This window comes from Suncus etruscus, chromosome 7 (genome assembly GCF_024139225.1).
Source record: "Suncus etruscus isolate mSunEtr1 chromosome 7, mSunEtr1.pri.cur, whole genome shotgun sequence".
Taxonomy (NCBI): domain Eukaryota; kingdom Metazoa; phylum Chordata; class Mammalia; order Eulipotyphla; family Soricidae; genus Suncus; species Suncus etruscus.
Window position 1 is genome coordinate 24,454,132 of NC_064854.1, and position 17,326 is coordinate 24,471,457.

Genomic DNA, 17,326 nt, shown 5'->3' on the forward strand with positions numbered 1-17,326 from the left:
TGTTTGCTTGTTATATAGGAAAGACAGGCAGGACATAGCTTTTTACCTGTTGGATCATCCAAGTAATTTTTTAAAGATACTCATCATTGTGGCTGTAAAATGCTGTGATGCAAACGATAAACTTAAGCTTGAAATGAGACTAGAAATATTTGCAATGGAGTTTATATGGGATGAGTGGGGTTGTATGTATTTTTTGCTGGACAGTTCTGTCCGGTGAGTTGGGGCTACTCAGCCTCTTGCTGGTGCTTTTTACTTGATTTTGAGATGGAGAGGAGAGCTGACTCTGTCCATAAACTATTCCAGACTAATTGTGTGCTCTTGAACCACCTCCATTTTATTATGGGAGGTCGTAAAGTGAGATTGGCTCAGTCTCACAGGTTGCAAAGTGCTCCTTTGCTTCCTGGAGTAATGCTCATAAAAAGGGAACTGCTCATTCAGGGAAGACTTGTGTTAAGATCTTTATGCTCCAGCAGTTTCCATGGCAGGAGGACACAGTGTGACTGAAAAGTGCATTTTAGCAATAGCATAGTCTCCCACAAACATTTTTATAAAATTAAATGGTTCCTTGTTGCTTCCTTTTAACTACTGACTCCATTAGCTAGCTGCAGGCACTCATTCAATTGTTTTTAGAGCCCTTTACTGCCACATCTATATTTTAGTTTGGGGTTGGTTTTTTATTTTCTTTCTTTCTTTCTTTCTTTCTTTCTTTCTTTCTTTCTTTCTTTCTTTCTTTCTTTCTTTCTTTCTTTCTTTCTTTCTTTCTTTCTTTCTTTCTTTCTTTCTTTCTTTCTTTCTTTCTTTCTTTCTTTCTTTCTTTCTTTCTTTCTTTCTTTCTTTCTTTCTTTCTTTCTTTCTTTCTTTCTTCTTTCTTTCTTTCTTTCTTTCTTTCTTCTTTCTTTCTTTTCTTCTTTCTTTCTTTCTTCTTTCTTTCTTTCTTTCTTTCTTTCTTTCTTTCTTTCTTTCTTTCTTTCTTTCTTTCTTTCTTTCTTTCTTTCTTTCTTTCTTTCTTTCTTTCTTTCTTTTTCTTTCTTTCTTTCTTTCTCTCTCTCTTTCTTTCTTTCTTTCTTTCTTTCTTTCTCTTTCTTTCTTTCTTTCTTTCTTTCTTTCTTTCTTTCTTTCTTTCTTTCTTTCTTTCTTTCTTTCTTTCTTTCTTTCTTTCTTTCTTTCTTTCTTTCTTTCTTTCTTTCTTTCTTTCTTTCTTTCTTTCTTTCTTCCTTCCTTCCTTCCTTCCTTCCTTCCTTCCTTCCTTCCTTCCTTCCTTCCTCTTTTGATTTATCTATCAATTAGCATTTACAGAGGTGCTGATTCTTTTTTCTTCTTCCCAAATATGACTCTCTCTATTTGTGTTTGTTCTGTTTATCTCCCGCTTTCCTATCCAGGTATTGGTAGTGCCTGAAAACTAAGGAAAGTGATTACTGGGACATTTCTTCTGTGTAGAATAAATCAGTGTATTAATTTCCCCTCTTTGCTTGCCATGGCTTTGAGCTGGCTGTCATACTATTATAGCCTCAGAAGCTTTAAATATACAAGGCCAAAGACATCCGTTTTTATCTGTATGTGTCCGATCCCTCTAAGTGCTAAGTGTGGGATACAGTCATTTCTCTGGCTGTCCTTGGAAGTCCTCATGGTGGTTAGGTGAACAGCAAAGAGGAGCACATGACTGTTCTGACACTAAGTGCAAAGTCCTTTCCATTATTAATGTCTGAGAAGCCCTGTTACTGTGCCGCTGTGGTAACATTCATGGTCCTGCTTGTAGAAAAGGTTAATGTGAAAGAGGCAGTAAGTTGCTTAGCAGGAAAGGTCTTGGATACATGAAAAATTTGAATAACTCGCACCCTGGTAGGATAGCATGAGAACTGTCATGCAAATACATTTCCTTTTAAATGTTACAGTGGGAGATCACCTTTAGGCGTTGCCACTTTTCCTTTTCAATTTAGAGAAGTTTCATTTTGATATTCATTTCAGTGTGAACTCCAGCCTGTTGATAAATCAAGCATCACTTTTATATTGGTGCTTCTTGGGTTCTCCACATAGTGAGGTGAAGGGCTGATAGGAAGGAAGAGACTATGGAGGAATGAAGGCAGCCTCGCAATTTCTCTCCTGAAAACATCTGATGCTAAATGCACAGATTAGGGACTTTTAAAGTGAATTTTATGATGAGATTCCAGCAGTTATGATTAGAGAAAAATGTCAGTCTGCTCCCCCTTTTAACATCCAAATGGTTTGACCTTTAGGGAAGAGATGAATGTGTTGGTTTGTCTTAATGAGATCAGCATAGTTGGAGTTGAACTTCAGATGCTACTGATTCTAGTTGAAGGTTTTTTCTGATAAAAATCTTTCCTATTTTATTGGAAGGGTCTCTCTTAAGAAATACTATACTTTAGCTTTCTAATTTAAAACAAAAAGCGATTACATTTAGAAAGAGTGAATCCTTTCAATAGGATAAATTTATTACACATCATGTTGAATATAATATATACCGTGTATCAGAAAATAGTTTTAGATGTTCTAGTTGCTACTAATGATGACAATAATCGCTCTTTCTTAGAATTTATTGATATCAAAAAAAAAGAATTTATTGATATCTCCATTCAGGATGATTCTGGTCAGGAATTTTCTTTTTAAAAAATATGTTCCAACTATTGAAGATTCAGCTCCCATGCTGATCATTATTTCTTATTCATCTTTCTTTTATTTTGATTTGCCTATTTTAATATCAGACTCATTATACTAAGTTGTTCTTCTGACAGTCGCTAGTATTGCCTCCAGCAGTAGTCTTAGATAATTGTTTTTGCATACCTGAAATTAGAATGAACATTGACTCTTATACGTATTTGCTTTAGAACTAAATTTACTGTGATTCAAAAGAGAAAAATGTACAAAGTTAATCTGAAATTTTAATTCCCTATTCATTTGTACATCCTTCTTACAAATGTTTTAAGTCTCTATTTTAATAAAAATATAAGAATTTATTTTTGTAATTTTATTTCATGTAATACACCACAAAAATGGACATTTTTTTTCTTAAAAATATGGAGCGCTTCACGAACTTGCAAGTCATCCTTAAGCAGGGGCCATGCTAATCTTCTCTGTATCGTTCCAATTTTAGTATGTGTGCTGCTGAAGCGAGCACCAAAAATGGACATTTTGCCTAATTATACACACTTAAGAAATTAGAATTAAAATAAGCGAAAAAGGTACTTGTGTTCCATATGGTGAGGTTTGATCCTTGGCATCCTATATGGTCCCCAATGCCTGCCTGAGTGATCTCTGAGGCACAGAGTCAAGAAAAAGCACAAAGCACTACAGTTATGACCTTAAACAAGAAAAAAATTTTCCCAAGTATTTACTTCATATAAACCTAAATTCACATGTAAAATGTGTGAAAATTACCTTAGAAAAACATTATCAAAAACTGTGATACCTAACCACATGATATGAAATAAAGAAATATTTATTTTCCATAGGATGACATAAATATCAACTGCTTTTAAAAGCCATTGCTCCACTGGAGTACTTGAAGAGAAAGAATGAAATTTGACTTTGTATGCATTATCTTTCTACTACATTTGGGTGCAAAATTTTGATACAGAGAGTGAAGAAATTAGTAATAAAAAACACAAAACCCTGCTCATATAGCAACATGTCTTAGTTTAGGTGACTATAACAAATCCTATAGCCTTCAAAAAGTAAACAGTAGACATTATTGTGGCCATTGGCATTTTGAGATCAAAACATTGGCAGATCTAATGTCTGACTCAAACTTTCTTTTTATTTATTTATTTATTTATTTATTTATTTATTTATTTATTTATTTATTGGATTTTGGGCCACACCGTTGACACTCAGAGTTTACTCCTGGCTATGTGCTCAGAAATTGCTCCTGGCTTGGACCATATGGGACACCGGGGGATCGAACTGTGGTCCGTCCTAGGCTAGCGCTTGCAAGGCAGATGCCTTTCCTCTAGCGTCACCCTCCAGCCCCAGAACTTTCTTTTTAGTTTTGTTTTTCAAAGACCAGTTTCTTCTTGCTGTATACATCTTTTATTGAAGAGAGAGAGAGAGAGAGAGAGAGAGAGAGAGAGAGAGAGAGAGAGAGAGAGAGAGAGAGAGAGAGAGAGAGAGAGAGAATCTCCTGTGTTTCTCATTAGAAATCATGAATCCTGGGGCCGGAGAGATAGCATGGATGTAAGGCATTTGCCTTTCATGCAGAAGGTCAACAGTTCGAATCCCGGCATCCCATATGGTCCCCAAGCCTGCCAGGAGTGATTTCCGAGCGTGAAGCCAGGAGCAACCCCTGAGCACTGCTGGGTGTGACCCAAAAACCAAAAACCAAAAAAAAAAAAAATCATGAATCCCATATGATGCCTTGTGATTGGACCTTGTGAATCAATCACTTCCCAAGCCCTCCCACCTCCAAATATCATCATACAATGTATTAGCAAGTCAACATTTGAAATTTAAAGCTCTTATAAGCCTTCCATTTATTGCTCAATGGAATGATAAACCTAAAGAAATTTAATAATAAATATGTAGGCTTATTCTAAAAGAAATTAGAACTAAATGTTTAGTCTTATACAGAAAAATGATGTATGCTTGCTAGTGATTGTTTTAGTAATGTAAATGTGTACATTTTCATGAAGTCATTTTGCATGCCAATTAAAGTAAATTTTAATACAAAACATGGTAGGATCAATATTATTATCGTATATAATGACTTCATATTTATCTCTAAAAATAATTGAGGATAGTTAATTAAGGGGAGATGAAAAAGATTAATAATGGAGAGGAACTTTTGTTATTATTTTAGGTGGCAATCTTAGTGAACAAAGGAACTTATTTTGGAGGGATTGTCTTGTGTAATCAACTGCAACACAAGTAATTTGGGGAAGAACTTTCATTAACTGGCTTATAAGAGTGCAACTTATAGAGACCCCCAACAGTATAAAAGTTTTTAGTTAAGAAAATGTGATTTGGGCCCGGAGAGATAGCACAGCGGCGTTTGCCTTGCAAACGGCCGGTCCAGGACCAAAGGTGGTTGGTTCGAATCCCGGTGTCCCATATGGTCCCCCGTGCCTGCCAGGAGCTATTTCTGAGCAGACAGCCAGGAGTAACCCCTGAGCAATGCCGGGTGTGACCCAAAAACCAAAAAAAAAAAAAAAAAGAAAATGTGATTTTATTAATATAAAATTATTTAAATGTTTTTATTTGGTAATTTCCAAATCAGCATGTGACATTATATGTCCATCATTGAAATTTAAATGTCTACTTGGTTTCTAAAATATAAATAATATAAATAAGAAACTTTCATACTTATAAGCATTTTATCTTCCCAAATGCTGAAAAAGTAGGAACTATTGTTGTTCCCCTTGACAGCTTGAAAAATGAGACATAGATTAAATAAAATGGTAAAGAGCCATTCAGTGGTGGAACTGAGAATTTGTAGCCAATTTTTCCTGATACTAAAAACTTTTTTACTAAACACTCTACAATGCTGTCAATTTAACAAATACAATAGATGAAGATGAAATAGTTGTGTGCAGTATACTTCTTTACTCCACACATGAAAATTTCTAAAAGATAAAATGGTAAACATTATAAAGGAGCTATTGTGTTTATTGTTCTTGGAGATAAATTTTGAAGTGTCAGAGAAAGTTATCTTTTTCTTTAAGGTATAATACATCTTCAAAATACATTTGTAGTATATTGATGCCTAATAATATATTAGTCCATGGAAGAATTTTTTATGCATTAAATGAAAGTACCAAAAAAAAATCAGTGAATTAGAACTTATAAATTCAAAGTTTCAATTTATTAACAGCATCACAAATAAAAGAGGAAAAGAAACTTCAATATACCTGATAGTTCTTACAGGAATAAATCAAAGAAAAAATGTATGCTTTCACAGAAATATGGGCAAAAGTTTTAAAAAAACAACTCACACACCAAAGAAAAAATATAGCCATGTTTGATCAAGTGATCAACTTCACTATCAATCAGAGTCCCAACTGGTAAAAGACTGACAATATTTTAGAAGCCAAGTAGACACAAAATGGTCCATGGATGTGAAGATTCTGAGAAAAGGGGCATGCATATAGCATAGGCAGATGTGTTGAGCCTCTTACATTTTGGTAGCTTCTTTGAAACAAAAGTAGATTTTTAAAGTGTTTACGCCCCAGCGTAGGAATTTCACTTTATGAATTTATCTCAAGAAAACTATTAGAAAAAATATGTAAATAATTACATTATAGCATAACTTAGAATGTTGAAAATTATATGTAACTTTAATATATGACTTTTTTTTGGTTTTTGGGTCACACACAGCAGTGCTCAGAGGTTATTCCTGGCTCTGTGCTCAAAAATTGCTCCTGGCTCTGGGGACCTTATGGGATGCTATCACTGTGCTACCACTCTGGCCCCTATGACTATTTTTTGAATTATAAATAACTAAAATTTATATTTTGTAATATTGTCTAATATAAACTTGTAAAGATGGCCAGTTCTTATATATGACACTTAATTTTGTATATATTCTATATTTTGCTAGAATATTATCTTTTGTTCTTAAAATTAGAATATATGGTATTTTAAAGAGATCCAGTGGTTTTCTCAGCTGCTGTCTTGTATTAATTTTAGAAATGAGAGCTAGATGATATTCAGCAGATGCACAATAGACTTTCTTTGTCTTTGTCCTTATCTCAAAACTAACAAGAAATAAAGTTTTCTATTTTTGTCACAGAAGCTGTTTTGTCATCTGGAATAAAAGATGAGAAACATTTGCTAGTAAACTAGTATGCAAAGAAAATGTTGGCTACATTAGTGAGAGCATTGTGGAATAGGGTCAAAAGATCCTGTCCTGTCTCAGCCATGGTGAGGAAGGAGGTCCTTTTCCTTCACCAACTTGGAACCATCATACTCTGTCAGTGGTATCCACTTGTTTCTTGAATGCAGTAGTTGGACTGCAGGTTTGGAATTACCTCTTCTGCTACTACCTGACTTGGAATCAAGGAATATTTGGCCTCATATGAGGCTAATGCAATTTTTTTATGTTCTTCCAAGTGTCTTCCAACTGACACCCCAGCCTCTATCCCCAAGTGACCTCCTGTGAGGTTGCATCCACTTTCCCTTTCTCCTTGGGACACCTTTTTCTTGTTTACTTTGGCCATAAACTATTGTTGAAGAATCATCTTAATCTTGAAAAACATTGTATTTCTTTTGAACTGGTTCCAATTTCTAATTAGTCTTTGAAAGGGACATTCAGTGGCCGGAGCCGTAGTGCAGCCGTAGTGTGTTTGCCTTGTGTGTGGTTGACCTAAAACGGACCACGGTTCGATCCCCGGTGTCCCAATGATCTTTCGAGCCAGGAGAGATTTCTGAGCACATAGCCAGGAGTAACCCCTGAGCGTCACCAAGTGTGGCCCAAAAAAACAAAAGAATAAATAAATAAATAAATAAATAGAGGCGCGGGGGTGGGCATTCATATTCTCATTCCTGGACACTGGTCCTTAAAAAGACAGACGGTTTGGTGGTGGTGAAGTGAGGAAGTGACATACATCCAAGCCATAAACATTAATGCTTTTGTAAACATGTAACATAAAATATAATTTTGAAAAAAGACCAAGCGGGCTCTAGACTCAAAATTCTCATAGCTTGCATAAATGACCTAAAATTTTCCAAAAATTTAGTATTTGGGTGTTCTTCTTTGGACTTCTGAGATATTTACTAGAATTTCTGTAACAACTTAAGTACTGTGAATTGGGTGCTTTTAGAAAATTAGTGAAATGCCCTTTTCTTACTGCTGTGGATGAAATCATTAATACTGTTTTGTGTTAATTATTTCTGTGAATCTATTGGTCTTTCCTAGTGTGTGAGCACAAGCATAGAACCGTTATATCACAGGGGAGTAAAGCTCTTAAGCTCCACTAAATCAATAACACCTTCTGTAATTATAGAGTAGGTGAGTTTTTAAACTGAGAAGTTAATAACTCTGAGATATGTCGATAATTACTGGTTACATGAGTCTCGAACTAGACTTTCTGTCTCTACCATTATCAAAATAGGCGTAATCTAAAATCATAGAATGATGATAATGAAATATGGTTTTCATGCATTACACAACTTTGGAGAAATGTAAAATATATGAAAAATTCTGAAAGAAAATGACATTAATTTTTGATGTCAGAATATATACATACATATCTTTAAAACTGTATTTTATACTCAAGAGAAAATAAGATAGGCAATTTTATTTGTTAGTACTTTATTGTCAACTAAAGTAATTTCTGATATATCTGTTTTGTATAACTTATATCATTTGTAAGATACATCTATTAAAAAGTTGAAAAAGGAACTTCTTGAAATGAATATGAAATATCTTATGGAGTAGTGTATAATAGAAAAGTGAATTAATGAAGACTTTTATAAAGTTTTGCAAAAATATAAAAAACCTGAGCTGTGATGTTTTGATGAAAAATTTGATTTATACTTTGATAAAAGCAGGAAAAAATAGAACCAGAATTAAATGATAAGACTCAAAGTGGTGAATCAAGAGAGACTAAGCAGGCTTGGATTATATTAACAAAGCATGCACATCTCTTATGCAAGTAAAACAAACTGAAAAATTATTTATGGAAACTTTTGAGATGAAGAATGTAAACTTTTCCCTTTGGGAACAAGAGATAACAATAAAAATTACAAAATTGTTGATTTTCTCAGTTTTTTTAAATAGATTTTTACAAAGATTTGGTTTTGTTGTTGTTGTTGTTTATTTTGGAGCCACACCCAATGACATTCAGGGGTTATTTCTGGCTTTGCACTCAGAAATTGCTCCTGGCTTGGGGGACTGTATAGGTCACTAGGGGAAAAACCTCAGTCCATTCTAGGTTAGTGCATGCAAGGCAAATTCCCTACTACTTGTGCCACCACTCTTGCCCCTACAAAGTTTTTTTTTTATATTATTTGTAATGTAATATTTTCTTTCCTTTCTCCAAAGCACTTGTTCTTGCAAGAGTTCAGATTGTAATCTTGCACCAAAGGATGGATTTCATAGAAACCTTGAATTGGACATTTTTTCATGATATGTATGTATAGGAGTAGTTTTATATATGCATCTGTAGGAGAAGTTCAGCTATTGTGAAAGCAAGTTTCATAAAAATATCTTTTATGCCAAGTAACATTAGGAACTTTTCACTATTAACAGTTATTAGGTGGCTTATATGGCACTATACTCAGCCATGCAGCACGGATAATTTTCCATAACAGATTTTTATTTCTAGGAGTAGTCCACATTGTATATTCATGGAGGACAGAGGGAATTGAAAGATGAACTGTATTGTGTGTATTTTTCTTTTGTGACAAAGTATGAAAAATTGTGTGGAAGTAGCAGTGCTCTTTCCTGTCAAAATGTGAAAGGAACAAACTGAAGGTTTGTCACATTCTTAAAACTGGCTCGATGACTAATTTCATAAGAGAAAAACCCAAACTTGGCTCAAGTATCTTGACCAATCCTACAGTTTCTGTCACAATTCCAGGAGAATCTACCACGAACAATGAAAATCAACTTCTTAGAGTTATGTACTTTGGGAAAACTTCAAGTAAGCAAAGAAAATAAGCCTACCTTAATAAAGTGAGCTATTCTTCCAGGGCTACAAGTAGTTTTCTTTACTGTTTTGATTCAAGTTCTAGAAATGCAAGACTTGGGCAGTTAAAATAGTTGGGTTTCCTTAGCTCCTAGAGGACTGAGGCATCTAGAGTCAACTGATATTAGATTAGATTGATTATTATTTTATGGAGTAGATGAATTTGTCAACTACAATGTTTTTTGTTTTTTAATTTTTTTTCTACTGTGGAACCAGATAAAACTATCGTATCTAACAATTCTTCTTATTGTTGTATTTTGGTCCCCACCCTCTGTGTTTAGGGCTTATCCCTGAATCTGCACTCAGGGATCATTCCTAGTGGGTTAGGGGACAATATTGGATTTTAGGGATTGCATTTAAGTGGAACCTCATGCAAGGCAAACCATACCTGCTGTACTATTGTTCTGGCCCCAGCTCTTGTTTTGTGACTCAAGTTACAAAAGTCTTGTTTTGTGTCAAATCACACATGATCCACTCAAATGTGTACACAAAGGACATTGAATATGTAAGCTTCCATGGAAAATTTCAAAGGCAACTAGTGCTAAAATTTTGTGAGCTGTTTTATCCTTAAGCAAATACCTTAGACATCAATATTTATCTATAGCTAAAGAAATATGATAAGCAATACTTATCATCCCATATACCATTCCTGGTTGTCTATAAGTGGGAGTTTTATATATAGGCATGTTATATCTAAAGATGCAACTAGTAATCCTGAAAAAAGTTGAACTTCTGTTACTCAAGTTACAAAATTTCTGAGGGCATGAACCTACATCTACAAAAGAGATATTTTTCTAAATAGTAAAGTAAGCTGTATGGTAGTATATATGTTCTCTCAAAAGGGCAGGTAATAAAATATATAAAAAACTTTGAGTACAAGGAAATTTCCCCATTGTAGTACACTGTATATTAAAAAGCCATTGCTGATATCACATTAATGATGAAAATCCAAATATTCTTTTCTATATAATAAGGAATAAGATTAGAATATCCTCTTTCATTTACTTATATTGGCAAAGTACTAAAAGTTCTAGCCAGAGTAATTATATAGAGAAAAGAAATGAAAGGCATTTAAATTGGAAATGAATACATAATTGTATCTGTTTACCTAAAGTATGGCTTTGAACGCAGCAATTCCTTTTCTTTGAGATTAGAAAAATTTTAAGAAAATAATGTTATACAAGGTCAAGAAGCTCAGGAAAGTGAATGGTTAAGTCCTATGTCAGTCCTCACTATTTCCTATCGTGTCCACAACAGAAAGTAATGGTGGTCTGGCAGAAATGAATGTAGAGGCAGATTTTAGTATAAAACCTTTTATATAGGCTAGAAGTATATGGAATTAAGCAAAATGGTCACAATTCAAGAAAAAAAGGGTTTAGGTGGCTTGAAGTGTCTAATTCCCCATTTGGAGAAATGAATACTTAGGAAAAAGCTTTGCACTTTTGAATAGTTCAGCAGTTATTAGACGTTCATGATTGCTTTTTTAATAAGAATTAGTTGAAATGTATGCCATTAGAGTCATTTTATAACAAAAAGAACTCCTGTTGAGACTGTTCAGGGTAAAGAGTTTTATTTCACTGATTTTCTACTTCTAATGCTTCTAGAAATCATAATCATTATCCCTGCATATTAAAATGAACAAAGAACTTGCAAACAGATGTCAACTAAGAATTGTACTGCATAGTCAAATCTTGGTACCGAGAATATGCTTGGCCTTTATGTGAGAACAGATATATATATAATATATGCATATACCATATATAATAGTTGTTAAAATATGTTGATAAAAGAGTTTACAATATTTGAAAATGACAAACACATTATTGTCAAATCGCTGGAAATTGAAGAAAGATGTAGAATGGAGACATACAGATATATACACATATATTGGCAATAATCAAATTACATGCATGCATGCATATACACAAATAACATTATTCTTTGTTTCATATTTTTATTCAGCCAGATTCTCTGGATCACTAGAGGTTCATTGTTGCCCCATTTGTTGGGTTCTGTTTACTCCTTTATTGGTTGTTTGTGTATCCGCAAAGAGCTCCCAGAATGAGAAATTGATTCCCATCCCTTGTCCCCTTTTGGGGGGAAGATCTTGGTAATATTTATCCGCAGCAAATAATCCACACAAACAGGAGGGTTAAGGGGTAAAAGGTTGGGCGAAGAGGGTCCTTTGTCAGCCTGCTGCTAACTCCACAACACACCTAGAGCCTACCAGCCAACTCTGGCCAAAGACCCTGAACACCTACCTCGCTCCCAAACTATTTATTCGGCTCTCAACAGCGCACCCCATCTGGAAGGTCAAGGTGGGACAATAGGAAAAGAATCATCTTTCGGAAATATTTTCATATACAACAGTTCATAAAGTAATAGAATGTTTTGCTCTTCTAAATAGTTCAGAGACAATTAGAGGCGATTGTAAATTTAATCATGGCATGCATTTTAGATGCTAAATGTCTTAGCTTTTGGATAGTGCACCCTCAACTCTGCCTGGAAATACGGGTCTCCTCTGGCATAGTAGAAAGACTCATATTCCAGGTCTTTGATGAAAATAGGCTAAGGGCTGATGAATCAAGCTTTAAACAACTCTAAAAGCTCAGAAGGTTTGAAGTAAAAATAATTGAGATTTCAGTGTTGAGCCCAGTACTCCCTAGCCATTTTTGCAGAATGTCTGGAAGAAATGGAATATTTCTTCTTTGTAATGTTATAAGAAATTAACAATTGCAAGTCAAATGCCTAGTGCAAAACAGAACTAAATAAATAGTAGCTATTAAGATTCCTTTTTTTATTACAGCATACAAAAGAAAAATAAAGTCTTTAAAATAAAGCAATGTAGGAGACAAATTAAAAAAAAAAGACCAAAATTAGTTTAAAAAGACATTTGTAAATCAACTCACAGTTCTCATCATCATCTCAATGTATTATTAAGTATAATTTTGTCCAAAATGTGGTAAAGTAAAAGTTTTGCTATTGTGACTGGTTTGTCAAACCAGTCTATTAACCTACAGATTACACCCATTTATGGCAAATACAGCCAGTCAGAGCAAGAACAAACTTGTCAGAGGAAAATCTCTTCCACAGCTAAGGACTACCCAGGGACCATGATCCATTGTAGAGATAACAGGAGGAATTGTCTGTTTGGAAAGGGAGCTATTTGCAGATGTTTTTCAAGCTCTACCTGGGTGGCTATTGTGATCAGCCAAGTGCAAAAATCCTTATGCTTTCCCCAAGTCTCTCAGATCACTTATTCCCAGGAGGAAATAAGAAAAAAAAAAGAAAATAGGAAAAGAGCCAGGAAATGACATAATTGAGATTAAAGGACTAAGAATTTTGAGAAAACAAAGATTTAAGTGAGGTGTGCTGCCTAATTCCAGTGGTGTTCAGTTAAAGGGGCCTCTGATTGGATTCACCCAAACTTGAATTTCTTTTTTTTTAACGTGTTTTATTTTTTTTAATATAAAGATCTTTATTTAAACACCTTGATTACATATATGATTATAGTTGGATTTCAGTCATGTAAAGAACACCTCCCTTCACCGGTGCAATGTTCCCACCACCAATGCCCCAAATCTCCCTCCTCCCCACCATACCCCACTTGTACTCTAGACAGGCTTTCCACATCCCTCATTCATTCACATTGTTATGATAGTTCTCAGTGTAGTTATTTCTCTAAGATACAAAGGGGGGGATGTAGATGCTGAGTTGAAGTTGTAAGTTTATAGAAACATCTTCATTCGTTATGGGGCCTATTGGTTGGAAAGTATTTTTATGTCCATTATGGCTTGAGAGTCTCTTTTGAGAGACACCCCAGGTTGTCAATATTTTAATCCAACAAGTGAAGAAAAGGGGTTTGCTTGGTTGAGTAGTTTGGCTAAGGCTAGTTATTCAGAGAGAAAGTTAAAATTAGGTCCTCAGCCTACTGACCTCTGGCAGCGTTCTTTCTGCTTGAGCATTCCGTTTTGTGTGTGGTAATTTATGAGAATGCCATGTGCAAAAAAAAAAATCTTTGCATTAATAAGACAGATTTAAAATGTGGAAAATAATCCTTATGCTGATAATTATATTTGTTACTTGTTGCTAGGCTTTCACTTTCTACTATCTATTATCTTGTTTCTCAAGCAGTTTAAAAAAGGGCTGTGTGCACTGATTTATTTCTATTTTTTTTCTCATTAGGCTGGAATAAAGAAAGATGTGATTTTGAGGATGGGCTCTGTAGTCTGACACAAGAGCCGAATCTTCAACTTGGATGGAAAAAGCAGAATGGGATGAGTCACCTATCAGCTCCATTTTATGATCACAATGGTGATGTGTCTGGTAAATGCTTTGAAATAACATTTTTCTTCTTTTCCCTTCACTCCTTTTTGCTCTCTCTGTCAAGTGGTTGATTAAGCAGTGTAATCCTGGCTGCTTACATATTAGCAGTTATAATATCGAATTTTATGCATTCTTTAAACATTCCATATACGTATGACTCTTAAATATCCATTGGGTCCTATAATTGGGTTTGTACATCCTGAAAGTTGATCTTGAAAATTACTTAGATTTTCCAGCTACTTTGACTCTTTCTAGAATGTGTAAAATGCAAACAGAATAATAACACAGTGTGATTAATTTAATTCTCTGCTTTTGGCTAGATGGAGTTCAGCTCTGTGCATAGCACTGTTTTTCCCTGGGGAATGCTTTGATAGGAGGTTGTACTGACTTGGTGGATGACTCTGGAATCAGACATAATTATTCTTTTTCTTATTCATTAGCTAGTAACTTTATTAATTCAGCATTTTGTGCAAAATGATGAAGATATTTTAATGAAAAAAATGTCAACTTCAGGCTGGTCCTCACCTGATAGCTTTATATAATATATAATAAAGGGCATTGCCTAGCATAAAGAATTGTAGGCAGGTGACACCAAGTGATGCTGTTGTCAGTATAAATGCAATTAAATGTCCAATAGGAGTATTTGTCTAGAAATAATGTAAAATACTTTTTTTGTTTTTGCACCACACTTTGTGATGCTCAGGTATTACTCCTGACTTTGCACTCAGGAATTATTCCTGGTGGTGTCACAAGCATTCGACTCTCTGTACTATCTCTCCAGCTCCTCCTAGAAACAATGTAATGCAAGTAGACATTCAAGTTTGTGATATCAGTTGTTTAAAAATACTTGTATGAATGCTACCCATGTAGATTCATTTCCTAATTTTGTGACATTCAAGCAGTACAATCTTGAACAACTTGCTTATTCTTTTTTGTTTGTTTGTTTTGTTTTATTTGTTTGTTTGTTTTTGGGCCACACCCAAAAATCCCCTGTGGGACTCAGGAATTATTCCTGACTCTGCACTCAGAAATCGCTCCTGGCAGGCTTCGAGGACCATATGCAATGCTGGGGATTTAATTGGGGTCTGTCCCGGGTCAGCAATGTGCAAGGCAAATGCCCTACTGCTGTGCTGTTGGTCTGGCCCTTTGAACAACTTACTAAAACTTTTATTTTATCCACTTTGATGGAGATTCTGCATTGTGTGATAATGATGCCTAGTTTGTAGGATAATTAATTTAGGAGTTAAATGAGGTGTTGGTAGTAAAACTTGTCAAAAGTATGATACAAATTTTATATTCAAGTTATGTGATTATTTCCTTTGTTATTTTTTTTTTCTTTTTTGGGTCACAACCCAGAGTTAGTTATCCAGAAAGACTTCTGGCTTCATACTCTGATCTCTCCTTGTGGTATTCATGGGGACCAAATGGGGTACTGAGGATTGAACCCCAGTTGGCCATATGCAGTGTAAATGCATTATCTGCATACTGTTGCTCTGGCCATCCTATTTTTTTATATTGTCAAATATATTATTTAAAAAATTCAAATATAAAATATTTTAATCTGTTTTTTTTCAATTGTTGTATGGTTATAATAGTATTAGCATTTTGATTTTGATATAGAGTCACTGTATCCTTCTCTCCCCCCTCAACTGAAGTGCCCAAAAGGACCTTCCACTATGGTCCAGATGCTATTTCCCACCCACTTCTTTTATTCTTAATTTATTTACTAAGATTCTTATCTTTTTTTTTTTTTAGAAACACATTTTCTTGACCTCATTGGGCATAACTGTAATCATAGTTTTAAAATCTTTGCCTGTTTCATTTTATAATTGTCTACTGTCATTGTCTTTTCACATAATATGGTCCTATTTCCCTAAATCTTTGTCAAATAGTTCTGGATGATATTCTTGACATTGTGCATATTATCATTGCTGATGCTCTGAATTTGCTGTATTCCTCTGGAAAGTATTGGTGATTTGTTTTATTTTAGTGCTTGATGAATGCTCATAACTGCTCTTCCACAGAACACAGGTTATCCCTGATTTTGGCTCTTTTTCTTTGAGAGTTCTTTCCTTGATCTATGGTGGACCTGGCTGTCCTGATCTCCCTTCTCTGTTTCTGCAACCCAAGAAATAGCTGCATTTTTCTCAGTGCTTCACCCACCCACCCCAGCTGTGGCTCTAGTCAAATGTCAAGAAAGTTCCTTGCTGGCATCTTTTACCCCCAGTTTCTATTTCAGACTTTGGATCCCATATGGTCCCCATGCCGGGGCGATTTCTGAGCACCTAGCCAGGAGTAACCCTTGAGCATCACTGGGTGTGCCCCCAAATAAACCCAAAATATAAGAATTGTATTCCTCCTGGGGTTTTTCTTTCTTTGTTCTTTTTTTCTAAAGTATCCAAAAATTTTAAAGTGCTCTACGCAATTCATATGATGGGCATTAAAAATCATACTCCAGCCTTCATAGATGGCTGTATTATTTGTCTAGTGAGTATGACTATTTTGTTAAGAAAGACCTACAAATGATCAAAAATGGTAAAAAGAAGTTTGCATTCCTATTCATTAAATCAAGCTTTTATAGATGGTGCTGCACATATATTTTGAAGACATGTAGATGTAATGGTGAACAAGAAACCAAATTTTTCCCTCAAATAACTTACAATTTATTAATGGAATCATTGACCTCACACCTTTGTGCTTGTTTACATGCAACTAATCTAGGTTTGATCCCCAACACCACTTATGGACCACTGAACTGTGCAGTAGTGATCCCTGAGCATAAAATCTCTTAAAACCTTTCAACATTCTGAGTTTCCTGTGCATATTTTAAAGCACATGAAGTGACAAGAATAAGGTATACAGGGACCAGAGTGGTGGTGCAAGTCGTAGGGCATTTGTCTTGCATGAGCTAATGTATGATAGACCATAATTTTATCCTCTGACGTCCCATATGGTCCCCCAAGCCAGGAGTGATTTCTGAGTGCAAAACCAGGAGTAATCATTGAGCATCACTGGGTCAAACCCCCCAAAAAACAAAAACAAACCAACAAAAAGAATAAGGTTTATAAGAGTGCATATATTTTGCAAACATTATTGGGGACATCTATGTTGTTTATCTGAAAACTTAAAATTAACTTATTTTTCTATAGATAAGCATGTTTTATTTTATTTAAAGGTGGTGTGGCTCCAAATTCAAAAACAAACAAACAAATAAATATTTAAAGGGCTAGATAGTAAAATATTTGACTTTGGTTCAAACTACTCAACTGTGCAAGTCATAGTTGAGCAATACATAACAGTGAGGTATGCTGTGCTATAAATTATAGACACTGGAATTTACATTATTTTGCACCATAAAATAT

General features: G+C 34.7%; 1 protein-coding gene and 1 non-coding gene across 2 annotated transcripts in view; one reads left to right on the forward strand and one right to left on the reverse strand.

Moving 5' to 3' along the window:
- MALRD1 (MAM and LDL receptor class A domain containing 1) overlaps positions 1–17,326 on the forward strand; it is a 516,995-nt gene that overhangs the window by 15,531 nt on the left and 484,138 nt on the right. The window contains exon 3 of the mRNA XM_049777533.1: positions 13,824–13,964. Within this exon, the coding sequence (XP_049633490.1) occupies positions 13,824–13,964 (141 nt within the window). The remainder of the gene's footprint in view (positions 1–13,823; positions 13,965–17,326) is intronic.
- Positions 3,027–3,133, reverse strand: LOC126015121 (U6 spliceosomal RNA). Its single transcript, XR_007498016.1, has one exon. It is a non-coding gene; the product is annotated as a U6 spliceosomal RNA (small nuclear RNA).